Source organism: Salvelinus namaycush, chromosome 21, assembly GCF_016432855.1.
Source record: "Salvelinus namaycush isolate Seneca chromosome 21, SaNama_1.0, whole genome shotgun sequence".
Classification (NCBI taxonomy): domain Eukaryota; kingdom Metazoa; phylum Chordata; class Actinopteri; order Salmoniformes; family Salmonidae; genus Salvelinus; species Salvelinus namaycush.
Genome location: NC_052327.1, coordinates 26,031,146 through 26,058,379, shown reverse-complemented (window position 1 = coordinate 26,058,379; position 27,234 = coordinate 26,031,146). Strand labels below are relative to the sequence as shown.

The 27,234-nt window shown below is 41.6% G+C and overlaps 1 protein-coding gene and 2 non-coding genes across 3 annotated transcripts; 1 reads left to right on the top strand and 2 right to left on the bottom strand.

Annotated features, from left to right (window-relative positions):
* Nucleotides 1–6,497: 6,497 nt before the first annotated feature.
* Nucleotides 6,498–6,570, bottom strand: trnav-cac. Its single transcript has one exon. It is a non-coding gene; the product is annotated as a tRNA-Val (tRNA).
* Nucleotides 6,571–6,784: 214 nt separating this feature from the next.
* trnad-guc lies at nt 6,785–6,856 on the top strand. Its single transcript has one exon. It is a non-coding gene; the product is annotated as a tRNA-Asp (tRNA).
* Nucleotides 6,857–13,480: 6,624 nt separating this feature from the next.
* On the bottom strand, nt 13,481–24,052 carry LOC120065831 (microtubule-associated protein 11-like). The gene is made up of 12 exons (XM_039016878.1): nt 23,534–24,052; nt 22,408–22,503; nt 22,004–22,133; nt 21,753–21,839; nt 21,423–21,543; nt 21,073–21,220; nt 20,496–20,578; nt 20,104–20,312; nt 19,812–19,948; nt 14,646–14,724; nt 13,746–13,860; nt 13,481–13,637 (listed from the first exon to the last, which is right to left on the bottom strand). The coding sequence occupies exons 1-12, from the start codon at nt 24,050–24,052 to the stop codon at nt 13,481–13,483; spliced, it is 1,881 nt and encodes a 626-aa protein (XP_038872806.1).
* Between the last annotated feature and the right edge of the window lie 3,182 nt (nt 24,053–27,234).

The following is a 27,234-nucleotide window of genomic DNA, read 5'->3' as shown; positions in this document are numbered from 1 at the left end:
TGGGGTCTGAGCAGATTATTTGTTGCGATTGCAAACGTAATAAAATGGTGGTCCGATAGTCCAGGATTATGAGGAAAAACATTAAGATCCACAACATTTATTCCATGGGACAAAACTAGGTCCAGAGTATGACTGTGGCAGTGAGTAGGTCCAGAGACATGTTGGACAAAACCCACTGAGTCGATGATGGCTCCAAAAGCCTTTTGGAGTGGGTCTGTGGACTTTTCCATATGAATATTAAAATCACCAAAAATTTGAATATTATCTGCTATGACTACAAGGTCCGATAGGAATTCAGGGAACTCAGTGAGGAACGCTGTATATGGCCCAGGAGGCCTGTAAACAGTAGGTATAAAAAGTGATTGAGTAGGCTGCATAGATTTCATGACTAGAAGCTCAAAAGACGAAAACGTCATTTTTTTTTTTGTAAATTGAAATTTGCTATCGTAAATGTTAGCAACACCTCCGCCTTTGCGGGATGCACGGGGGATATGGTCACTAGTGTAACCAAGAGGTGAGGCCTCATTTAACACAGTAAATTCATCAGGCTTAAGCCATGTTTCAGTCAGGCCAATCACATCAAGATTATGATCAGTGATTAGTTCATTGACTATAACTGCCTTTGAAGTGAGGGATCTAACATTAAGTAGCCCTATTTTGAGATGTGAGGTATCACGATCTCTTTCAATAATGGCAGGAATGGAGGAGGTCTTTATCCTAGTGAGATTGCTAAGGCGAACACCGCCATGTTTAGTTTTGCCCAACCTAGGTCGAGGCACAGACACAGTCTCAATGGGGATAGCTGAGCTGACTACACTGACTATGCTAGTGGCAGACTCCACTAAGCTGGCAGGTTGGCTAACAGCCTGCTGCCTGGCCTGCACCCTATTTCATTGTGGAGCTAGAGGAGTTAGAGCCCTGTCTATGTTGGTAGATAAGATGAGAGCACCCCTCCAGCTAGGATGGAGTCCGTCACTCCTCAGCAGGCCAGGCTTGGTCCTGTTTGTGGGTGAGTCCCAGAAAGAGGGCCAATTATCTACAAATTCTATCATTTGGGAGGGGCAGAAAACAGTTTTCAACCAGCGATTGAGTTGTGAGACTCTGCTGTAGAGCTCATCACTCCCCCTAACTGGGAGGGTGCCAGAGACAATTACTCGATGCCGACACATCTTTCTAGCTGATTTACATGCTGAAGCTATGTTGCGCTTGGTGACCTCTGACTGTTTCATCCTAACATCGTTGGTACCGACGTGGATAACAATATCTCTATACTCTCTACACTCGCCAGTTTTAGCTTTAGCCAGCACCATCTTCAGATTAGCCTTAACGTCGGTAGCCCTGCCCCCTGGTAAACAGTGTATGATCGCTGGGTGATTCGTTTTAAGTCTAATACTGCGGGTAATGGAGTCGCCAATGACTAGGGTTTTCAATTTGTCAGAGCTAATGGTGGGAAGCTTCGGCGTCTCAGACCCCGTAACGGGAGGAGTAGAGACAAGAGAAGACTCGGCCTCAGACTCCGACTCGCTACTTAATGGGGAAAACCGGTTGAAAATTTCTGTCGGCTGAATGAGCGACACCAGTTGAGCATTCCTACAGCATTTCCCTCCAGAAGCCATGAGAAAGTTGTCCGGCTGCGGGGACTGTGCGGGGGGATTTATACTACTATCTGTACTTACTGGTGGCACAGACGCTGTTTCATCCTTTCCTACACTGAAATTACCCTTGCCTAACGATTGCGTCTGAAACTGGGCTTGCAGCACAGCTATCCTCGCCGTAAGGCGATCGTTCTCCTGTATATTATAAGTACAGCGACTGCAATTAGAAGGCATCATGTTAATGTTACTACTTAGCTTCGGCTGTTGAAGGTGCTGACGAACCATGTCCAGATAAAGCGTCCGGAGTGAAAAAGTTGAATGAGGGAAAAAAGTTGTGAGGGAAAAACTAAAAATATAAACGGTAATTAAAAAGTAAAAACCGTAAAGTTGTCAGCTAGCAAAGTAAGGTTGGCAACAAAACGCACAGCAACACGTCTGCAAGTTCAAGAGGAAGTGACGTCAGAAGAAAATGTGAATGTTGTGAAAACATGACCTTTGTTTTGGAGGTGTTCAGAACAAGGTTAAGGGTAGAGAAAGCTTGTTGGACACTAAGAAAGCCCTGTTGTAGAGCATTTAACACAATATCCGGGGAGGGGCCAGCTGAGTATAAGACTGTATCATCTGCATATAAATGGATGAGAGAGCTTCCTACTGCCTGAGCTATGTTGTTGGTGTAAATTGAGAAGAGCGTGGGGCCTAGGATTGAGCCTTGGGGTACTCCCTAGTTGTCAGGCAGTGGCTGAGACAGCAGATTTTATACACTGCATTTAGCTCTATCAAAGTTATACAGCAAGTAACTGCATGTTTTTCATGATCAGTAAACATCAATAATGTATTTGGGTTAATGACGTATAAGGTTTTCAAAAGTGAAAACATTTGAAAAGGGAAAACTATTTAATTTGAGATACGTTTAATGTACCCTTGAGTGCACATTCACATTCAGAGCTTGTCGCAAAACACGTTTTTTTATACTATTGTTAAATTGACCTCCTAAAAAGTCATTCGGTGCCACCATGAAATAAAAAAATATATAAATTATACTGTATCTTTGTTTTTTCACTTTTCACTGGACCACCCCTCATTTTGAATGACTGTCAACTACAACTTCTGTTAAATAAATGAGACAACCAAAACATTTTACAGAAATGAATTTTTCTCTTATAGACTGAGCTTCTTTCTGGATTTTTGAAACAATAACATATTTGAATAGTTTTTTAAACATGAATAACACTAGTTATACCGAATGATCATTGCCGGTCACACCGCATGAGTATTTTGTTATGGTGTAATTTTTTTGGCAGATCTCTCTCTATTTCCCTCTTAATCAAACACACACACATAACAAGTAAACATGGTTTCTCATTCAACAACAATGATGCCTTTAATGCTTAGTGAAATATCACAAAGGTGACTCAAATGAGTATCACACAGAAACATTTAATCATGAACATGACAATGAACTTCTAAAAACAGGATTAAAATGGTGCTTTATGATGATTTTTTCAAACAATGTTAAAAATAGTGTTAAGAATCATTGTAATAAATGTATATTAAAGATACTGAAATACAGTAATTCAACATTCAAACATTAAAATATAAAATGCATAAAAAAGTGTTATTCTACATTACAATATTAAGAAAAAGTTAAATGTTTGCGCAATATCTTCTAAAAACATACATTGCGTGGACAATAAAGTTTTTATATTTCTAATATTAAAACATAAACAGATGTGATTAAGTTTGTGCAGAACAGTGCAAGATTAAAAATGAGAATTAAAAAAGTTTGTGTAAACAATTCATAAGATTCAAACATTAAAGACAAAGAAATTATAACTTTGTAGCAAAAGTTGTAACACAAACTCATTGAAGTTGAAAATAATAAAACTTGCATTCTTAAAACAGTGTGTTTGATGTTGTTGCACTAGTGTGACATGAAAGCAGCCCAGTCTGTGTCAGACAGCCGAGATGCTCTTGAGCTGAAGGGCTCGGGCTCACTGATCATTGAATTCACATCTCCTTCATATAGTAGAAGGTAATGTCTGGCACAGGGGGCCAGACAAAAACATTCCTCACTCCATGCTCCTGCATACAAGTGATTTGCACTTCCTCCCAATCACCTTCAGCACCTGGCCTACAAAGGGGCGGTCTTCATAGCTGACAATGACAAAACTGCCTAGACTTTCAGCGTTGACTTGGCCAAAGCTGCAGCTTCATCTTGCTGTTCATTAGTGATGGTTTTCTCCTTATGTTGTTCTTCATTGAAGTTCACTTCTACAGCACTGAAACAGGTGTTGCTTGGTCTGCTGCAGAAGCAAGACACTTCACTGTGTTTTATTTTCCCTGCCACTGTGGAGGTGACCTCAATCAATCAATAAATCAATAAAACGTATTTATAAAGCCCTTTTCATGGTTCCTTTAACTCCAGCGAAGTTGTTTGGCACAGCTTCACCGCAATTAGTGACATCTGTAATCCAAAATAACTTAATGCTCGATCCACTCTTCTTGAGTAGTTCGAAGAGCTCCTTGGGAGTCTGCACATCCTCCCCCGTTGAATGTGTTTGTCTGCACAACGTTTCACAGCCCCACCCACGCCATCTGGTGCCCCCTTCTCCTGGAATTTTCAGAAAAGTTCCAGTTGATTTGTTTGAAACTGTAAATATACGGCAGAGTGCTGAGTAGGTACATGTTCTCCTTGTTTCTGTATTGGCTGACGGGACCATCACTCATCATGTGGAGTGTCATGATTTGTGGATTCTTGTTCTTGACATCTCTTAGGACAGGCTCCAGGTTAGCCCATACTGCTCTCTTATCATGTCTAAGGGAGTCAGATATGGTGGCGTAGGACTGGCTTCCCTCTGATGTGTACACCACAATTGTATGGATTGTAGCCTGCTGTCCACTCCCCCCAAAGTGGAACACCTGGATTTCTGTGGCCAATTTACAACTGAGTCAGCAGTAATCTGTGTCCTGACGATAAAGGCATCTGCAAATTGAGAATGTCAAGAGTGTGCAAAGCTGTCATCAAAGCAAAGATTAACACTTTATTGGTTACTACGTGATTCCATATGTGTTATTTCATAGTTTTGATATCTTCACTATTATTCTACGATGTAGAAAATAGTAAAAATAAAGAAAAACCCTTGAATGAATAGTTGTGTCCAAACTTTTGACTGGTACTGTATATATAGATAGGATAGTAGTTATTTACTTAAACATATTTTCAGTATTAGCACTACAATATATAAAATAAACTGACAACTCCTTTATCCTACAAACACTTGTGTTTTTACTTAAAAGGAGATGTGTATATAGATGAATATATAGATTAATAGATAACTTAATACAAAGACAAACATATTGACATCATTCAGTGAAACCGTTTAGTCATATGGTGTAACCGGAATTTCTGGTGACTCGAATGATCATTTTGGTTACACATATGATTTTTCTTACATAAACATGTATTAGAGGCAACTGCTTTTGCACCCATGTGAACACTTGACTTTGACATCAAGTATGTATCTTGAGTATCGAAATAAAATAGACGATTTTCAGATAATCCCCCCCCCCCCCCATTTTTTTCACCGGTCGCACCGAATGATCAGATTTTTGGGTAAACCTGACAGGGAGTGGAAATAACCTTTATTCTTCACCAAAGGGAAGCTCACAGGCACCTTCATGATGTCAAACGAGTACCATCATGTGATTTGATGCAAAATTGTGACTTTATGACCGTCGCACCGAATGATAATCATGAAGGCTATTTTTCCGGACAAAAGTATTTAAAGTATTTAAAACCTTTCTGCCTAAACTGTCTTACCCAAACAGACGTATAGTGCAATAGACCCTTAAAAAATAATGTCAGAATAATCGTTTGACAGTTGTGTTATGATTTTAGATGTTTTATTAACATTTATATAGCTTGTATTTGTCTTCGGACAGTATAAAAAAAAAAAAAAAAAAGTATAACTTTTTTCTAAACTTTAGAACACCGAAAGTTAGTTTTTTCACATTTAACCATTAACTCTTTTAAGACTCAATAAAAGAGAAAGGGCATAGTTACATAACATGTGTATAAATTGGTTGTTGATTTTGGAAAATATTTAAATCAGACACCAAAATATGCATATCACGTTATTGACCCATTTTCAGATACACAGGGTAGCCTATCCATTTGGAATGTAGCTAGTTTCATCAGAGATTAGGATTTTGGAAAGCGCTTGACGTCGACAAATCCTCCTCCTGATAAATGGTCAGTCGGACTACTGTCATCGCCACTATAGATGGCAAGCAAATATAGCCATCTTGTTTATCCGCTGAAAGTTAGGTTGTTAACTAGCCATATTGATGTGATCTGTTATTAGCTAGCCAATTTGACATGGTTCATCAATCAATGTATCCTATCATGTCTGTCAGCAGCAATCGCGATTAAACACTATTAAAAACAATGTTGAAAAAAGGACAATGTTTGCTAACTTTGTTAGGTAGGTTACGTTGGGTTGGAGAAAATAGTACATTGGGTCTACTTATTACTATGTTTAGTCAACTGTACAATTTTCTGCCAGTAGCTTGCAGGGTAAACATCAGCTAAAAGTACATCGGCAAATGCGCCCTTATGCTACTTGACTGAGCCCACAAAGGATGGGGAAATGAACCTAAACCACTCATACTTGTCAGTTATAGTTATATATATCACAAAAATATAAAATGTATGGTGGCCAATATTGAAAGATATCACGAGGCTACCCTCACGTGGGCATCTAGTCGCATTTTGTGACCCTTTGACATTGCGAGTAAAAATGTTAATTGGTCGCATCGGTGCAAGCTGCCATTTCCAGCTAGTCACTTCACTAAGAGTTTCGTTAAAAATGTAATAGATATAATTCGACTGGTCAACAAAATTGTTTCCGCCCGGTTTCGAACCGGGGACCTTTCGCGTGTGAGGCGAACGTGATAACCACTACACTACGGAAACTGGCGATTATAGTTTTGGCCACACACTGTCTTATACGTCATTGTTGTACATTTACGTGTTTTGTCCTCCAGGATCATGGACCCGCATTTTTGTATCCCATTCCATATATAATGGTTTTATTTGGAAAATGACAAATATAAATTATTTACATACTAAACGCCTTTTACTTTATGCAAATTTAAAAAGTCAGCTAATCTGAATGCAGATAGGTCACTCCTCGTTAGTATAGTGGTCAGTATCCCCGCCTGTCACGCGGGAGACCGGGGTTCAATTCCCCGACGGGGAGGAATTACTTTTTCCCTAACATCCTTATCATACAAGTTGCCCGTTACGCAGTTTGCTAGACCCTTATCACTTTCAATCAATTACATTTTCTTCTTAGTACTTCATCAATGAAATTTCAGCATTAAAATGTTATTCCTTTAATGAAAATTATGATATTGAGCATCGCCATTTAGTGCTGGAATAAATTCCCTGCAACTACAGGATTAGATTTATAGGTTAACTGTTTATTTCTACTACTACTACTGTTTATTTCTACTACTACTACTACAATTCTGTTTAAACCAATTGTAAAACATTGCTTACTAATATAATTAAAATTAAATCTAGAATCGGCTTCCTATATCGCAACAAAGCATCCTTCACTCATGCTGCCAAACATACCCTCGTAAAACTGACCATCCTACCGATCCTCGACTTCGGTGATGTCATCTATAATATAGCCTCCAACACTCTACTCAACAAACTGGATGCAGTCTATCACAGTGCCATCCGTTTTGTCACCAAAGCCCCATACACTACCCACCATTGCGACCAGTACGCTCTCGTTGGTTGGCCCTCGCTTCATACTCGTCGCCAAACCCACTGGCTCTAGGTGATCTACAATTCTCTGCTAGGTAAAGCTCCGCCTTCTCAGCTCTATGGTCACCATAGCAGCACCCACTCGTTGCACGCGCTCCAGCAGGTATATCTCACTGGTCACCCCCAAAGCCAATTCCTCCTTTGGTCGTCTTTCCTTCCAGTTCTCTGCTGCCAATGACTGGAACGAACTGCAAAAATCTCTGAAGCTGGAGACTCCTATCTCCCTCACTAGCTTTACGCGCCAGCTGTCAGAGCAGCTCACAGATCACTGCACCTGTACATAGCCCATCTGTAAACAGCCCATCTATCTACCTACCTCATCCCATACTGTATTTATTTATCTTGCTCCTTTGCACCCCAGTATCTCTACTTGCACATTCATATTCTGCACATCTACCATTCCAGTGTGTAATTGCTATATTGTAATTACTTCGCCACCATTGCCTATTTATTGCCTTAACTCCCTTATCTTACCTCATTTGCACTCACTGTATATAGACTTTTTGTTTTCTTTTGTTCTTACTGTATTATTGACTATGTTTTGTTTATTCCATGTGTAACTCTGTGTCGAATTGCTATGCTTTATCTTGGCCAGGTCGCAGTTGCAAATGCGAACTTGTTCTCAACTAGCCTACCTGGTTAAATAAAGGTGAAATAAATAAATTAAATTAAATAAAATATAATTTGCTTCATACAGGCAGCTAATATATTTACCTTATTTAGTGTACTTACACTGAAGTTACAAAAATACATATATAAAATGTATGGAAGAAGAACTCTTCCTAATTCAGGTGGGGAGATACGTGATGTCAGACTTTCTATTATAAATTGTAATTCCCATTGGTTCTGCCTCTCTGACTGAGCGGTGTCAGAATAATTTTTAGTTATTTGATTGCGAGGGGCCAATCCGTGTTAGTATAGTGGTCAGTATCTCTGTCTGGCCGCGGTAGACATGGTTTCAATTCTCCTCTTTCCTTTGTTGTTATGGAGTTTGTCATCCACTGTGCTGTATTTGGATTCATGATTTGCAATGTAGTAGTGGCAGCACTATGAATGACAATTGGCACAGTTTTATATCTCCAATATACACTGTAAAAATATTTTTTTTGTAACTAGTTCCACAGCCTTGTCGCGTGAAATTCACATTTTGAGTTGGCCAAAACTTTGTTCTGACTCAATGAGACAAGTTGGGGAGAAGTTAATTTAACTTAGAATGAATTATAAAAAATGTGTTCATATGGAAATTATTTTGATATTGATATATGTTGTAAAATTGTTTTGTTAAAGGATAATACATTTTTTTACAACAAAATCTCAATTTTTCCTTCCAAACTTTATCCACAACGTTATATTGTAGTGATGGGGAATAAAATGTATAGTTACATATCGGGAGATAATTTTTGAAGCTATATTGAATCCAAGACCGGCCCCACCCATTAGGCAGATTGATGCGGGCGGCTGACCAAGACGCACCTCCAACATATAAAACCTCACAGACTAATTCTGCCCTAAAACAATAACAATTTCTCTCAACCAGTGGCATATTAGCTTTTTATGTGAGTGCTGAAGCCGCCCTGTGATAAGCAGTGCCCACTATGTCAAAGGCAGGGGCGCAAAATATTGCCAATTCCCAGCGCGCCTCTCCAGGGTGCTGTTGAAAAAACTCATTGCTATGGCGCTCCAGAATTATCTAACAAATCATGTAGCAGATCTAGCCTATGGTAGAAAGACAATGTAGCCTTTTCTGTAGCCTACAGGCTGGAGATAAAATTACACATTTTACATCGTGCAAGTTTCTCAGATCAAATAGCCTAACCTAAATGGCGCCCAATCAAATAAAAAACGGGCTGACATGTTAACAAACACCATATCCTAAAAACAGGACAGGTCAAAGTAAAATTGACTATATGCAATGGACAATCAGGCTACTCACAACTGCTGTCCAGGAGTTTCAACCGTGGGCTAAATTGTCGTGATCAGAGGCTTCAAGTTTGTATTCATACATTTTTGATGAGCTGATCATAGCGAAAAAGAAAATACTTCTGCATTTCCCGCTGTGTAAACACATTGATTCTCATTCCAAATAGACAGATAAAGTTGGACGTAGCTGATATTCATAGCTTAACAGGAAACTTCACCGCTATACACTCTGAGGTGTTGTTCAAGTCTCCCTACATAATTATGAGTGATGAGAGGGTGTTTCACTCCACTCCACTTCAATGGCTGTGAGAAGTTGCTTGATATTGGCGGGAACTGGAACACGCTGTTGTACACGTCTATCCAGAGCTTCTCAAACATGCTCAATGGGTGACATGTCTGAGTATGCAGACCATGGAAAAACTGAGACATTTTCAGCTCCCAGGAATTATGTACAGATTTTTGCATTATCATGCTGAAACATGAGGTGATGGCAGATGATGACTGACACTACAAAGGGCCTCAGGATCTCATCATGGTATCTCTGTGCATTCAAATTGCCATGAATAAAATGCAATTGTGTTTGTTGTCCGTAGTTTATGCCTACCCGTACCATAACCCCACCGCAACCATGGGGCACGCTGTTCACAACATTGACATCACCAAACCGCTCGCCCGCATGACGCTATACACGCTATCTGCCCAGTACAGTTGAAACCGGGACTCATCCGTGAAGAGCACACTTCTCCATTGAAGGTGAGCATTTGCCCACTGAAGTTGGTTACCACACCGAACTGCAGTCAGGCCATGACCCTCCTGAGGACGACGAGCACACAGATGAGCTTCCCTGAGACAATTTCTGCACAAATTGTCGGAAACTATTTGGTTGTCCAAACCCCCAGTTTCATTAGCTGTTTGGGTGACTGGACTCAGATGATCCTGCAGATGAAGAAGCCAGATGTGGAGATCCTGTGGCCTTTTATTGTCCCCAGTGCAAGGTGCACCTTTGTAATGACCATGCTGTTTAATCATCTTCTTGATATGCCACACCTGTCAGGTGGATGGATATTATCTTGGCAATGGAGAAATGCCTACTAACAGGGATGTAAACAAATTTGTGCACACAATTTAAGAGAAATAAGCTTTCTGTGGATTTTGGAAAATTTCTGGGATGTTTTATTTCAGCTCATGAAACATGGGACCAACACTTTACCTGTTGTGTTGATATTTTTGTTCAGTATATGACTGAATACCTTTTTACCCCTCTCAGTTCCTTCAGGTTGCCCACAGTAATTCCAAACCAAACCAGAACTCTTGTCAGTTTGTTACCATGGTGATATACAGCTGCTCAGCCATCAACTTCACTTAGGTAATCCATACATCAACATGATTTACCAATAAACTGTATCAATCAATACAGTACTTATGGCTAAATCTTCACTTAGTTGAGACACATATGGGCTCTGGTGAAAAGTAGTGAGCTATAAAAGTAGTGAGCTTGTTCCCAGGTAGATATTGACATGTGGATGCCTAACTGCCCAGCCTCCATGATGCACCCCCCTCCCCAGACCAAAGTCACGTTGACCGAAGATGAGATTCTCTCCATCCTCCCGGACATCAACTCCACCTACAACCTCCTCATCACTCTGTCCCTACTGTCCCAGCCCGCAGCAGACTACGTAAGACACACACAGTTTCTGATGACTGATGTCCCAGCCCTCTGCCGACTATGTACAATCCACACACACATCTTGTCTCTTATCCACTAAAATCTTGTCTTTTACCTCCATCCCCTCTTTCCTCTCCTAGGTGCCTCTGTGTGTAAGTATTGTGAGCCTGTGTTCAGCAGTGGCGCTCCTTGCAGGCTGGTGGAGAAGGCGCAGGCTGAGCTCAGGGCCATTTCTGATGAGATCACAGACAGGAACAAGAAGCTGGAGATGCCCTACGACTACATGTCACCCGAGAACAGTGTGGCCATCTGAGCTGCTGTAAAACACACTCACGTAGACAGACACACTTCCAGACCAACAGACACACATTTATAGCCACATGCACACTAGCATAATGATTTTACTCTATCAACCACAATGTTTGTTCAGTTTATAATAATCATGATTACAAAAATCTTTTTAAACACTGAAACGTAACTGCTTTGATGGTGTTATTGTCTTTTTACATAGTCATTTTTAAGACTGCACTCTAGTTCTCATTACACTATTGACCTCGAAGCCAGTTTTTTAATTGTTACCCTTTAAATCAGGGACTGATGTACAACTGGGACACCAGGTGTGTGCAATTAGGTAGAACAGAAAACCAGCAGGCTCTGGACCTCGTAGGGTAAGAGTTCAGTACCCCTGCACTATTGTATAGCCTATACCACGTGTCAAACTCATTTCACGGAGGGCCGAGTGTCCGCGGGTTTTCGAGCATCACTTATACTTGATTGATGAATTAAGGTCACTAATTAGTAAGGAACTCCCCTCAGCTGGTTGTCTAGTGCTTAATTGAAATGAAAAAACAAAAACCAGCAGACACTAGGTGTGAGTTTGACACCCCTGGCCTATACACTACACCAGGGGTATTCAACTCTTACCTTACGAGGTCCGGAGCCTGTTGTTTTTCTGTTCTACCTGATAATTAATTGCACACACCTGGTGTTCCAGGTCAAAATCAGTCCCTGATTAGAGGGGAACGATGAAAAAATGCAGTGGAACTGGCTTCGAGGTCCAGAGTTGAGTTTGAAGGCACTACATACTCGCCTCAGTTTAAAATGACACAGTGTAGTGCTGCTGATGGGATTTAATGATCTTGATGAGATGCAGCGATACACAGAGATCAGGTAGTTCACTCTCCTCTCCTAATGTAAACCAGGAATCAACAATAGCAGAAAAGAATACCGGCTGCATCTCAATAGGATATAGTGGCCTCCTCTCCTATTATCCTGTCCTTTTCTCCTCCATCTTTGCTGAGCGAGAGGCAGACTAGGACTTAGCTTCCACCTTTCCAGTTTCTTAATGTCAGTGTACTTAGATGGAGGAAAGAAGATGGGCGCACACCCCCTAAGACTATTGAGATGCATCCCACAGAGTTTCAACAACAGGGAGCAGCATTGATTCACTGTAAAGCGACTTCAATTAAAGTGCCTGAGCATTTTAAACTGTCAATATTAACAAAAGTCTTTAAAAACAATCAAAACATGCTTTCACAAGCAGCAGCTTAAAAAGTATGACATTGCTGATATTACTATACTGACACTGAGCCAAGAAAGGGGGAGGAAAGAGTAAGAGATCAGAATAATAAATAAATAGAGCTGAACACTGTAAAAGGCATCATGGACAGTGAAGTTTGTACAGTGCAATAATGTTCTGTATATCTTGCATAACTGGCAGCATTTAGCAAAGTATAACATACAGTATTTGAGATAACTGTACAGTAGTATTTCTCCTTAAAAGGGATAGTTCTATCTAAATAAGAAATGAATCAAGGGAAAAGTCTAAACGGGATCCTTGGGACATCACAATTCTGACGTCACCCCAGTGAAGTTTAAATTTAAAACAGTTAAGGCGAGAGTTAAAGTTAGAGTTAGAGTTAGGTAAGGGTGGGGGTTATGGTTAGGGCAGGGACGTCCCAAGGATACCAGATAGAACTAACCATAAAGAAAGGCTAAATTACAAATGTTCTCATGTTGTTTTTCATTCGACCCAAAGAGAGGAGTCTGTTCTAATGTCATCAAAATGACCACTGTGACCTCACAGAAGGCGACATGGTTTCACATGGGTTCTCTTCACACCCCAACAGGTTTGTTGTTCTGACCATAGAAATAGAATAAACTACTTCTATGGTTCACACATCAGTAGCAGCATGAGTGTTACAGATCAAATCAGTTACATTTAGATAATACTGTGGCTTCTGCCTCATCCTCAGTTTAGATCTTAGGCCCTCATCTTCACACTAATTTTTCTCTATCTGCATCTTTCGCTCACCTACCATTGTCAACATTCTTCTCTCTCCATTCATCTTATCTATCTCTTATTCTCTCTCCACCCTATCCTCTCTCTCCCCCCCATCCTCCCTCACCCCACATCTTGTATCTTCCCTTCCCTCTTCACCTCTCATCTCCCTCCCTCTCCTAGGTGATTGGGTCCAGCACCAGGACTTTGCACTCCCTCTTAGCGATCTTGTCCAATGACAGCACAGCTTTCTCCTGGGGGGGCAGGTAGAGGGGCCGACCTACAGGAGAGCCCACCGGAGGGGTGATGGCTCGCCTTTCCATCGCACTGCCAGTCCTGAAACACAGACACACCAGTATGAGCTTAAAGATGCATGTGATACAATAAATAAGTGTACAGAGGACACATAATGACTGTGTGTGTGTGTGTATCCTCCCTGCTAACCTCATGATGTGAGAGCGTGACGGTTGTTGATGAGAGAAGCTCTGTGATCGTCCCAGACTGGCCTGGTGTCTATCCAGTAGGTCTCTGACTGCAGGGCTGGATGGACTGTTCTTACCTAGAAACACAGATACAGTTGCTCTTTGTTTTCCTTCAGTTCATGTTAAAAAAGGATTTGTCATTTACTAATAATAGTAAAAAATGTGTATAATTTCTATAGCGCTTTTCATTAAAGTTATCTCAGAGCTCTACTGAGGATTTTTTTTAAACATACAATAAAAACAACAGTGCCTTTGGAAAGAATTCAGACCCCTTGACTTTTTCCAAATTTTGTTAGGTTACAGCATTATTCTAAAATGGATTCAATTGGTTTTCCACCCTCATCAATCTACACACAATACCCCATAATGACAAAGCAAAAACAGGTTTTTCGTAATTTTTGCTAATTTATAAAAAATAAATAAAAAATGGAAACATCACATTTACATAAGTATTTGCAAATATTTCAAAAAAAATTATTCGCTCTGTCATTATGGGGTATTGTGTGTAGATTGCTGAGATTTTTATTTATTTAATCATTTTAGAATAAGGCTGTAACATAACAAAATTTGGAAAAAGTCAAGGGGTCTGAATATTTTCCGAAGGCACTGTACATTTAGAATCATGCAGATACAATAGCAATAGTAGTCTAGCAACATGCATGGCAACATAACAAGCAAAAATAGAACAGAAAAATCTAGTTTTCACAATTTCTGATTAACATTATCGATATGCATATTTAAAGGTGTCTCCAAAAATGACGCATTAATGTATCATAGCCTATTGTCCTTCATTAACATGTCATAGTGTATAGATTGTCCTTCATGCCATTCTATAGGCTCTGTAGATTCTCTAGGTTCTTACGGGAGAGAGGGCGGGCGTCGGGAGGAGGGTTGGAGACAGATGCTGTGAACTGCAGCTTCAGCTTCATATGTTGACTCAGCTATAGAGCGAGAGAAAGATGTAGAGGAGAAAGGATAAGATAATAATAATGCAGTGGCGTGCCGTGGGCCTGGGGCCTGGGCCTTCAGTGAGGTCCTACACAGTCCCACCCGAATTAATCCACCTCTTATTACCATCATTATGATGCCATGGCTCTAGACACTATACATTTAGACAGAAACGCAGTATAACCAGGCGTTGCGTCACCTTGAAATTGACATTTTTATTCAGAGAATTGCAGGGGAAGAGTACAATACAGTACAGTTCAACTAATAGGCAAGAACATAGTCGAGTGCAACAGAGTTATATTAATATTCTTCTTCTATCCATTTTTGGTCCACAAACTTTGAGCTTTAAGTCCCCCCCCCAAAAAATACAGTGTGTTCACTAAACAGCGCATTGTCGCACCCAAAGCAGTTTCACCGTGATGATAAAAACACATAACTATTCACTGAAAATAAAAGAAAGAAAACAAATAATTTGCAACATAGGCTATTTGCCATTTTATTTTGTTAATATATAGGCTATTTAATATTAACGAAATAAAATGCGAAACATACATACATACACATTTAATAAAAAATGAAATGCATTGTATGCCTACTCACCAAAGACTGATTATTTGAACACAAAATCCTTCCTCCTTTCTTTCCTCAAGAAGACTTCAATGACTCTGTTGTACAGTCTATCTGTGCGTTTTAGTTCCACCAATAAGTCCTTTTCTATCGACATGGAGGCTAATGCTGAAAGCCGAGTCTGTCCAGTAGCATTTCTGGAATACGTTTTGATTCGCTTTAAGGCCGAGAATGACCGCTCGACAGAAGCCGTGGACACAGGGATAGTCACTGTCACACATGCCAATGTGTAAAGTTGCCCCATGTCCTCATTCAGATTTTTCTGCTTAAGGAAATCAAGGAGATCAGAGGGACTTTTCCCTTCAAAATCAGTCATAGCATACATTACAGTCAGTTCTGTTTTTAGTTTGGATAGGTCGAACAGTGTTCCGTGACTCTCTGTTAAGCTGGAGAAGGCTGTTTGCGGGAATTTTTTCCGGTAGGTCTGAAAGTGCTGGGGGTCCAGGAGGGAGAGAAACATTAATTTTTCGTGGTCTTGAAACCTGTTTCGTATCTGGCAAAGAATGTTGTCCAGAATATTGCTGTGGAGTTGTTGGTAGTATGTGCGAGGGTCTCCTTGTGCTGGGCCTCTGCGTGCGCTGGGTGAACTTGAGATGCGCGCTGTGTCATCGTAGATTTGACTGAACCTGCGCCTCTCTCGCTCAATTGTGTCACAAAACTCGTTCACCCTTGTCAGGCAGAATTGTACATCCAAAGTTTGTTTCTGTAGAATTCCAAAAAGCACATCCGAATAATTAAAAATCCCATTGAATGTTTCAAGCAAAAAACAAAACTCAAAATCATCCAAACGTGCATTAAATCCATCAGCCATAAGCACAGTATCCCCGTCATGGTCATCATGATGTTCCAGTAAGTGGTTAAACAGCTCCTTTAGGGCAACTCTCTTTTCAAAGACTGCATTGACCAATCTAGATGTATATTGCCACCTCATTGGTGCAACCTTAGGAAGACGACGCTTGCAGATGTCATCCAGCAGTTGCGTGCGCTTAGGGGATCGTGAGAAAAATGCTGCAAGGCCATTGAGGTTGGCAAAGAAGACCTTGCATTCTTTAAGCTTTGAGGCTCCTTGAGTCAGTACTAAATTTAGTCGATGTGCATAGCAGTGAATGAATAAGGCCATCGGTGCCCTCTCCTTAAATTTAGCCTGCATTGAGTCCAGATGCCATGACTGCTGCGCCATCAAAACACTGTGCCACAACTTTATCCAGACTACATTCATTTTCCTCCAAGAAACGGAAAATAAGAGCGGCAATGTCATCAGCTCGCTTGCCGCTTGTCACATCTTCAAATCGGATAAATCGCTCCTTGACTCCTGTGTCCGTCACATAACGCAGGACGAGTGAGAGCTGTGCTGCATTTCCCACATCTGTTGTCTCGTCCACCATAACAGCAACAAAGGGAGCTTTTTTTATCTCCATTTTGATCTCTTCTCCCATCACTTCAGCAATAGCATAAATTAGGTCATTTTGTATTTTGCCTGACGTCCCAATGAACACTTTGTTAGTGGACAGGTGGTATTGTAAATCTGTGTTGCTTTCAGAAAGAAAAGAAAGAAGCTCCACATAGTTCCCTTTGTTTGTGGAGTCAGCACTTTCATTGTGTCCCCTAAATGAAAGTTCCTGTTTACCCAAAAACATGACACAATCAATGAGGCTTTTCAATATTTCCCTATTTTTCTTCACCTTTTCATTGTGCAGCTCCGTTGCCCTGCGCGCTTGTTCGTTGAGCTGTAGATCCACTCGGGTGTCCCCAAAAGTTTTCAAAAGCACCATTGCTTGTAAGTGCCCAGCCGTACTTTGGTGTCTCGTTGCTGCCTTGGTTAGACAACTCAAGTTTGCAAAGCCAGTGTGGCTCCAAACACCAAATCGATCACTTGCAAATAATAGGCATTCCCAGCAGTACAGTTTGCAGTGATTCTCGGAGCCTGTGAGCCATTGATAGCGCTCGTAGTTGGAACTTTGAAAGTGGCGAACGAACCCCTTTCCCGCCTGTGACAGGCTTTGTAGCGTCGGCATCCTTACAATGTCTAACTTTTCTTGAAAAGTTCGTCTTGAGAATGGCGTTATAATTATAAAGAAAAGGGAGGTAATGAAAAGTGAGGTAGCTTATTTATTACAGAATGACATGGCAAAACCCAGTAACAGCTCCTGGAGTTCCCCATGTATTCTTGTTCCTAAGCCTGACGGTACGTCCCGCTTATGCACGGACTATCGTCGAGTAAATGCAGTTACAAAGTCTGATTCTTTTCCTCTACCTCGATTAGATGACTGCATTGATAGAATTGGCTCTGCTGCTTACGTTAGTAAGTTAGATTTGTTAAAAGGTTATTGGCAGGTGCCTCTGACCTCTAGAGCTTCTGACATATCGGCTTTTGTTACGCCTGATAACTTTGTACAATACACTGTGATGCCCTTTGGCATGTGTAATGCACCTGCTACTTTTCAGCGTCTAGTTAACATTGTGTTTGCAGATGTGCCAAATTGTACTGCATACCTTGATGATGTGGTGATACATTCGTCTACTTGGTCTGATCATCTCTCCACTTTGAAAAGTGTGTTTCAGCGGTTGGAGAATGCTTCTTTAACCCTCAATTTGGCCAAGTGTGAGTTTGGGAAGGCTACGGTGACTTACTTAGGGAAACAAGTGGGACGAGGTCAAGTGCGCCCAGTAACTGGCAAGGTGGAGGCAATTGTTGCTTTTCCTGCTCCCACGACTCGACGCCAGTTGCGCAGATTCCTAGGGATGGTAGGGTACTATCGTACATTCTGTAAGAATTTCTCGACGGTAGTAGCTCCCCTTTCATCTCTGCTAAGTCCCAAGGTACCATTTAGGTGGTCCAAGGACTGTAACCATGCTTTTGAGTCCGCTAAAGCGCTACTTTGTAGTGCCCCAGTGCTTGCCGCCCCCAACTTTGACAAACCTTTTAAGTTGGAGGTTGACGCTAGTATAGTGGGGGTGGGTGCGGTTCTCTTACAGGAAGATGAAGATGGAGTGGATCGGCCCGTCAGTTTCTTCTCCCGTAAGTTCAACTCCTGTCAGTCAAGGTACTCCACAATTGAACAAGAGACGCTAGCTTTATTGCTAGCCTTACAGTTCTTTGAAGTATATGTGGGATCCAGTGCCTTGCCTGTAATGGTCTTCACGGACCATAATCCTTTAGTGTTCTTGAAGCAAATGTACAATCAGAACCGCCGCCTTATGCGGTGGGCTCTGATTGTACAAAGATATAATGTACAGATAGCTTATGTGAAGGGCTCGGCGAATGTGGTTGCTGACGCTCTATCACGGGTTTACTAACTGGGGAAGCGTTGGGTTTTGTTATTACAAACTATGTTTGCAATTTTTGTGGTGGGCGTGTTACGTTCCCCAGTTTCTGTGTTCTGGTTTGTATTTGAGTGTGTGTGTTTCAGGAGAAATTCCTGTAACTCCCCAAGCAGCTGATTGGTCGACCCCAGGCTAATTGATGATTGGAGCTGACCCCGCCCCCTCGTCAAGAAGCAGCTGACTCTAATCACCATTGCCACCAGAAGATATAAAAGCCAGTGTTCTGTTCAGAAGAGGGGAGATCATGAGAAAGATGAGAGAGAGAGAGAAGATTGAATATTTTGGAGAGATTAGAGAGAGATTAGAGAGAGATTAGAGAGAGATTAGAGAGAGATTAGAGAGAGATTAGAGAGAGATTAGAGAGAGATTAGAGAGAGATTAGAGGAGAGAGGAGAGAGGAGAGAAGAGAGAGAGGCTGGCTGGCTGGCTGGCTGGCTGGCTGGCTGGCTGGCTGGCTGGCTGGCTGGCTGGCTGGCTGGCTAATTAGATTATGATATAGTGTTGGTTGTTTAACAGAAAGTGTGGTATGTAATGTGTTAGTTGTTGTTGGTAGCAGCTTTGATATGTTCTGTGTTTGTTGCTTTGTCAAAAGTTCTTTAGTGGCCTGAGTTAGTTTACTCAGTTTTGTTGCAAAGTGTTTGTGAAATTGTTAATAATTATTCTGTTTCATTTGTTCCCAGGGGGGAAGGGGAAGGCGCTTAGGCAAGAGGCCCGAGGGCATACATATACCCGTAGTATATTCAATGTCTAGGCACACTAGGTAAGACCTGGGCGGACCACCCCCTGTATTTTGGTTAGGGCACCAGGTGGTGCTAAGTTAGGTAAGTTAAGTGGGTAGGCAGGTTAGATAGGAGAGGGGGAGCTTTGATATTTACTTTCTTTCCTTTGGTTTCGTCCAGCCCCTTTTCCCCATATTACCGTGTAGGAAATAAATCCTAGTAAACGGTAAATTCTGACTTTTGTCATCCTTATTCGCACCTACAGTCCATACCTCTTTCACTTCACGGGGAGTTGATTTGTAGCAGGGAGTTGCGTTCCCTCTTCATAGAGGCGTGCGTAACAAGTATACAATGTTTTTTTATCATCAGACACACCCGAATAGTGTATCCCCATCCAGTGTGTATTGTACCTCGTAGAGTCCTGCCTTGAGTATCTGGAAGGCGACAGTGAAGGAGAGAGTGCAGCCTTTCCGACAGTGGCCCAGGTTACTGAGGGGGGAGTGACACACTACAGCCCCCAACGCTGCATCCTCACTCTGCCCATGACCTGGAGGAGGAGGTGAAGGAGGGGAAATGGGGTAGAGAAAGGAGAGAAGAAACTGAGAAAATGGAAAGGTGCTTAAACTGTTCTTCACAGAAATAAGACACCCGTCACCATTGGCAAAAACAACTTAATAAACTAATTGGTCACAATGATTGTACATTTGTCAAGGAATCTTCCTTCCTTGGCTGTCCAGAGCCTCCACACACCCCCCTCACCCTCAGGTGTCCAGACCAGACGTACAGCCAGGAAGTCTTGCAGGTTGTTGAGCAGAGTGTATCTGACCCTAAACTGGTCCTTGGTCTGCACGGTGCTGGGGCTACTGGCGGTCATCACAAACCTGGGACGGTCCAACCGGATACTGGGCAGTCTGGAGGGAAAGTGGGATGGATGGAGGAGAGAAAAGGGAAGGGAAGGAGAGTTAATAAACTAATCTAAGAAAACTGATGTTTCTGGGTGGATGGTAGCAACATCATAAACAGTTGTAGGCCAGACAGAGATGAGTAGTGAAGTGACATTGTGCACATGCAACAAACATGCAATTCAGTGGCACCTGTAGTGTGTGTAGATGCAGTTGGTGAAGGGCATCTTGGGAGTTGACCACTGAAGCACTGCTACTAGAGGAACTTCAAGACCCTGAATAAACACATAGTGACACATCACACTCTGAGGTGACAAAAGTTACTTTTTGGGGAACTGACCAAATTCAGATAGAAATGTGAGTTACAGTTCTGTCATTCTCATTAAAAGCAATTATAAGAAGTGGTTGATCTGTTCTATGTGCGCTATTTCTATGTTTCCTGTTTTTAAGTTTCATTTTTTTGCGTATTTTACCAGATTCAGACAGCTGAAAATACAATATTTTTGATTATGGAAAATATATTTCACAGCGGTTTAGATGGTACAATGATTCTCTACACTATACTTGCTTTGTCACAAACTCAAAATAGGCAAACTATTCGAATTTCAGCAACCACAAATGGCTTTCTGCATAGTGTTTTTAACTTAACTCAGGGAAAAAAACATATTCACATACACACCACAGCCGGGTGGTGGCACCTTAATTGGGGAAGACGGGCTACTCACTCACTCACTCACTCACTCACTCACTCACTCACTCACTCACTCACCTCTTTGGAGTCGTCCTGGGGCATGTCGCTGAGCTGCAGCTGGAACAGGAAGTCGTATTCCTCAAGGGCGCTGAGCATGCTGGGTAGTCGACAGGCTACACTCTCCATCCTGCAGAACGACTCCATGGCAACCTCTCCTGACTGGTGGCTGGAAGGATAGACAAAATATAACATCACGGATGTGAGGAAGACAATAATTAGATGTACCAGTAAAGACACTATGTGTGGACACCAACTTACAATGTAGGGTACAAACATTGTCCAGTCAACACAATGCACAAATAAAACAGTTACACACATACACAGACCCCCCTCCCGCCCCCCTTTCCCTCTCACACACACAGTCGTACCACACGTTGTCAACAAGCATCACAGATCCATCTGGCATCATGGGCAGGTAGGAGGCATTGAAGTTTGGCAGAATCCTGATGTCCCTCACAGTCACCTCCTCCTGAGAACACTCATTTAGTACTGGAAAGTGGGGAGAGAAGAGAAGAGAGGGGGAAAGAAAAGTGTTGAAATGGGAATAGGTGGATACGGAGAGAGAGGAGAAATATGGTCAGGAGGCAGCAGTTTAAGTAACATCAATCTAATCCATCTATCTAATCCAATTATTGTGTCAGTGGAACTAGTATTGACTCTCAAATGAGTTGTCAGTACTGGCCATCTGGCCCTCATACCTTTGAGCACAGTGAGATGCTTCCCAGAGACAGTCATCTGCTTACAGCGAACAGTAGGGGGCGGTAGCACTGTCAGAGTGGTGCTCACTGAGGAGAGGGGGGGTGCTGAGTTAAATCTGAGATGCTTTATTAAGTCAATAAACGTAGATAACTGATTCATATCCATATCTAATATGGTCAAAGAGAGTGTAGGATGGCTTTGTCAGTGATGAGGTGTTGACAAGTGTGTGTGTATGTGTGTTTTTGTGTACCCTGTGCTTTGAAGGTGTTAAGGTCTTGTCTGAAGGTGTGTGTGGGGACTCGCTGCTGTAGGATGCTAAGGTAGCCATGTTCCTGAACCTCTGCTTTCTCTGCCTCTCTCTTCCACACTGTCACCATCACCTGGACACACACACACACACAAACACACACACACAATATGCAGATAATGAGCCCCTTAAAAGCTGTCATTGTTCACTTTTCACACTTGATTTAAAACCAAGCCTTCCAAGGGTACTGTATGAATGCAATTTCTTTACGCAAAATGTAAAGCATTAATGGAACACTGAGGCTGCATCCCAAATTGAATATTCCCTATATAGTGCAATAAAAAGTAGTGCACTACATAGAGAAAAGAGTGCCATTTGGCACACACAGAATTAGTCTGACCTCTCACCTTGACTTTGAGGGTGTTGACGGGAAGTTTGTCTAATGACACGGTCAGGGGGAAGATGACCTCATCAGTCAACACAACAGGCTCGTCCAATGGAGACTAGAGGAGAAAGAGGGGGGAGTGAGGGGGAGAAAGGGGGAGGGAGAAGGAGAGAGACAGACAGCAGAGTGAGAGGTAGGGAGGAAGTAAGAGGGGAAAAGAAAGACAAAAAAAGAGAGATGGAAGAAGACAAGAGGCAGAGAAAGAGACAGAGGGTGAATATTACCCATGCTCTATTTACTGCAGTCACAGAGAGAGGTCCCTGTGTTGTCTCTTAATGACTGACTGAAGATGGAGAGGCATTTTGTCTCTCCAAAATGCCTCTCCATCTTCAGTCAGTCATTAAGAGATAACACAGGGAGTTCCTATTGTTCTCCTCACACACACACACTATTGTCACGGGGTCAACAAAAGACAGAGGCAGACACAAATACTGTAGATGTTTTCTGATCTCCATGCCTATGATACAACAGTACAGTAGTGGATTTAGTTAGTGTGATCTGTGATGTTGCTGCTGATACTTTACTAGCAAGCTACAACTCTATGATACTCATTCAAACGAAGGGACTTTACCTATAGAAATCACACATCTCCACAGGCCAGTAGGAAAGACTCTTGACTGACCAACCAACCAACCAACCCCTTATGATGTCATGTTAGGTTCTATCATATAAGTAGGAAATATAAATAATTTCTATACTGACACTAATATGGGGCTTATAAGAAAGTTCCCAGTATGTCAGCCAATATACAGTGCGGATGCTGCTGGGTGTTGATGTTATGATGCAGATTACAGAATAGAGATGAGAGGCCATCCGTTAAAAAAAACTGTCAGTTTGCATTCTGAGGTGACTTGTGAGAGCAGGTCAGAGTAAATATAGCTAAGGTAAGGGGTTAGTGCAGAATAGACCGATAGGGGCAGATACAGAGATGAATTCCCGTAGAAGGGCATATAGAAAGAAAGAAAGACATAAGTAGATTCCTATCAAAAATGTTCATACCAAAATCTAGGACACCAAAGTTACACAACAAACACACACAATACCAAATAACCCATAACGATCCCCATAACCCATAATGATCTCCATACCTGCAACGGCGCCCTGCGGAACTCCCGAACCCCACTCCCCGTGCTGTTGTGGATGAGAAGCGGCCTGCAGTCCCTGAAGCCCCGGCATCTCGCATCCACCCTGCCTGTCAAAGCCGGAGCCCCGTACTCATCCTCGGCCTCCTCCGTGCCCTCGTCACCGCTGCTCTGGTAATCGTGGTGGAGATGATGCGACCGGTGCCTGCTCTCTCCGGGGCTGACGCTGGCCACCGCGCACAAAGAACCCGCCAGCTCCCTCCATGCCCGGACACTTGGGGTCTCCGAGCCGAACCCAGCAACACCTCCCCCGCATCCCACTATCCCAATCCCCGGGCCTGTCGGTGTCTCTCCGCTGGACGCGTCCCTGCACCGGAGCACCAGGAGGAAGCGGACCGTCTCACCGAGGTAGAGGTGACTGCGCCGGGGTAGGGTTCTGTAACGGGCCGGGTCCGAAAGGTCGGAGATTGGCACCGCGGGGAAATACATGAAATACTCGCACTGAGACTCCATCATCCGAACCATTGCAGCAAACAAGCACCTGCCTGTCAAATATAGGCTATAGAGATTGAATATTCTACAGACGCTCCTGATGTAGCCTACACAAACAGATTATCAAGCAATGCTCTGATATCAAACCGAATAAGATCCAGCATCCTATCTATTTGGTGATCAAAAGGTTAACACCATTCTTGATTTAAAGACAGTAGCCTAGTCATTGCATAGGTCCTGCATCATCATCGTTCCTCTACATACATGTAGCTGCTACTGCAGATGGGCTAGCAGCCTCCGAAGCGATGTTCAAAAGCGCAAGTAGCCACCGGCAAAAGTAAATCAGCATAGAGGATGCTGCAACAATAACAAATGGGTTTTCAGAATCATTTATCAACGATGACGTGCCCTGCCCTGTGTGTGTGTGTGTGTGTATGTATGTGTGGTTGACCCTGGAATGTATTCAAATGACTTTGCCATGGAAATCACATCACATTAAAACATAATATAGCCTATTTCTAACCACGTTGAAATAAGTTGGTATATCACATTTTAGCCACACAAACATACAAGGTTATCACTAGTTAACACAGCCACAAAAATCATAATTATGGCTAAACCCCGCCCATTTCTACAATTGATTTTAAACCTAACCTTAACCACACTGCTCACCTTATGCTTAACCCCAACCTTAAATGAATACCAAAAAGCTAATTTGTGTAGCTTCGTGGCTGTGTTATTTGGTGGGAACCAACATATGGTTTTAGCTAGCAGATTGTAACCGAGGTAAAGACAGTTTCAGATTGGATATTCGCCTTTAGTTTTCTTTACGTCCACCAACAGCAGTTAGGGACCGTCAACATAGTGACAAATCAAAATGTTCAAATTTCAATAGCTATTTAACCACTACTCCTAAAACTTTCAAAACTGGTTCTAGCTAACCCGATGGCATAGACACACATTGCACACATTTTTTTTTTTTTTTTTTACATCTCGCACTATTTTAAATTATTTATTTACATTTTTTAATTTCAATAGCTCATTGGTCATATGACCTACTGGACTCAAACAAGGTTCATAATGTCCACCTACTACCCTTCTATAGTGCACACCCTTTAGTTTGTCCAGTTTCATCTCACACGTTTTTACATGAATTTTACCAAATTTAAAAATTCAATCGCTCCTTGGTCATGTGACCTAATGACTTCAAACAAGGTTCAGTATGTCCACTGACTACCCTTCTATATTGCACACCCTTTAGTTAGTCCATTTTCATCTCACAAGATTTTACATTATTATTTTTTTTAATTATGAATTTCAATCACTCCTTGGTCATGTGACCTACTGACTTCAAACATGGTGCAGAATGTACCCTTCTATATTGCACACTCTTGCTTGTGAACTGTAAAATCACACGGTTTAACGTACATTTTTCATAGTTTTACATTTCAATAGCTCCTTGGTCATGTCAATTACACACCTAAGAAGCTGCCGTGGATATACACCCACATTGCATAACCTCTAGTTATGTCTCTTCTATATTGTTGTACATTAATATTAGTTTGACAATTAGGGGGTTCAGTCCAGTGTTGTGTTTACCCTTTTCTTTAATATTTATCCATAATAATTACTTATTTTCCCAGTTTTTTATTTTTCCACAGTATTTAACACCGGTACACAGTAGGAGAGAGACAGATAATATCTCCTTTCGTCGTTAATATCAACCATAAAGGAAAAGGGCAAAGTACGAGAGTCATGCTATTAATTGTCCAAAGCAGGGATGGAGAGTGAGCTAGTGAGGTAGGCTGCAGTGGGTTTGCTGGTCAATACATATCCTGAACATGTAACCACAGTAATGGTGGCCAGTAAATCAAATAATAAAAATGTAATATTGACAGATTCAACAGAATTTGTAGACCTTTAATCTTTTCCAACATGTCAACAGACACTTAACTTCAAATAAGTATGAAACATTTCACAGTGACATTTCACAGTGTTAACTTTCTCTTTATCCCAGAGCCTCTTCAGTGTGGATGGGGTATAGCATACATTTTCAACAACAAAGACTGCACTTCCAGTTTGTGTTCTTTACTCTGTTTAACTATTTTGTCTTCATTCCTAGTTACAGCACATGGAACCACCGTTGGCATGCAAAACATTCAATCTAAAACAAAACAAAGCATAACATGTTATAAATCATATCAAATATCAATGTAGTATGACGAATGACGAATTAGCCATCCATTGTGTTATATCATAAATTGTCTTACATGCCGTCACTGTTGTCAAAAGATTATAAACATGTTAAATAAAGTTACTAACCCAGTCAGTCTTTGGGCCACATCCAGGTTCTTTATCAGTGGCACACATGAAGCAGTTGTTGGCTTTGTTGAACTCTGAAATCATAGGCATGAACTGAACATATGGCTGTCCGACACAACTACATACAAATAAAGAATTGACATTTATTTTGAATTAAATGTCATTACATTCCAGACATTTTTGGTAAATCCTCAGTCATTTCTTTTCGCAGTTGCTCCATGTGTTTTTGAAGGTTCCATATTAATTTGGGAGGGGATGTTGGGGAAGTTCTGTGCAACTTCCTTGGCCATCTACACCAAAAACTAAAATATAATTTTTGACCTAATTGTCACATAACAGTTAACCATTCATTATTGAAAATATAACTATCAAACCTGCATTACAAAGACCCCGCAGCTGAAGGTGTCCTGTTGCATGTTGTGAGTTATTTCCCCTCCTTTCCACTTTATGTCCACCCAGTCGTCTTTTCCATGGCAGGATCTTCTCATTTTGAAATATTCTCTTTTTTATGTAAGCATAATGGAATTCTGATTAGTTATAGGCAAATGAATACACAAGCCAAATGTGTATGCTGTTTTCCTTATCACTATAATCTAGTAGTAATTTAGTAATAGAGGTCATTTCCTTTATGCCCCATTCTACACACACAGCCTAAATTATAGGCACTGAACCATTTACAGGACAATAATAAAAGTAGCATATAGGATCCAACCCTATCACAGAGTGAATAAATGTAGAGCGTTTGTAGACTTTTAAAAAAAAATATTAAGTGACAGTTTCATCAGTACGTGCTTAAAGAAAGTCATATCACAAAGATCACAGATGACAGTGCCCACCAAATCTATGACAATAGAGAATTAAATGTAAGCACCAAAGTGCTGGCCATATAGAGT

Excerpts from the sequence above, each read along its gene's own strand:
- LOC120065831 (XM_039016878.1), bottom strand. The coding sequence starts at position 24,052 with ATGGTTCGGATGATGGAGTCTCAGTGCGAGTATTTCATGTATTTCCCC. Across the intron at positions 21,544-21,752 it reads GCATCTCACTGTGCTCAAAG|TACTAAATGAGTGTTCTCAG; the intron begins GTATGAGGGCCA and ends CCCACTTTCCAG. Across the intron at positions 20,579-21,072 it reads CCCAGGACGACTCCAAAGAG|GGTCTTGAAGTTCCTCTAGT; the intron begins GTGAGTGAGTGA and ends GTGTTTATTCAG.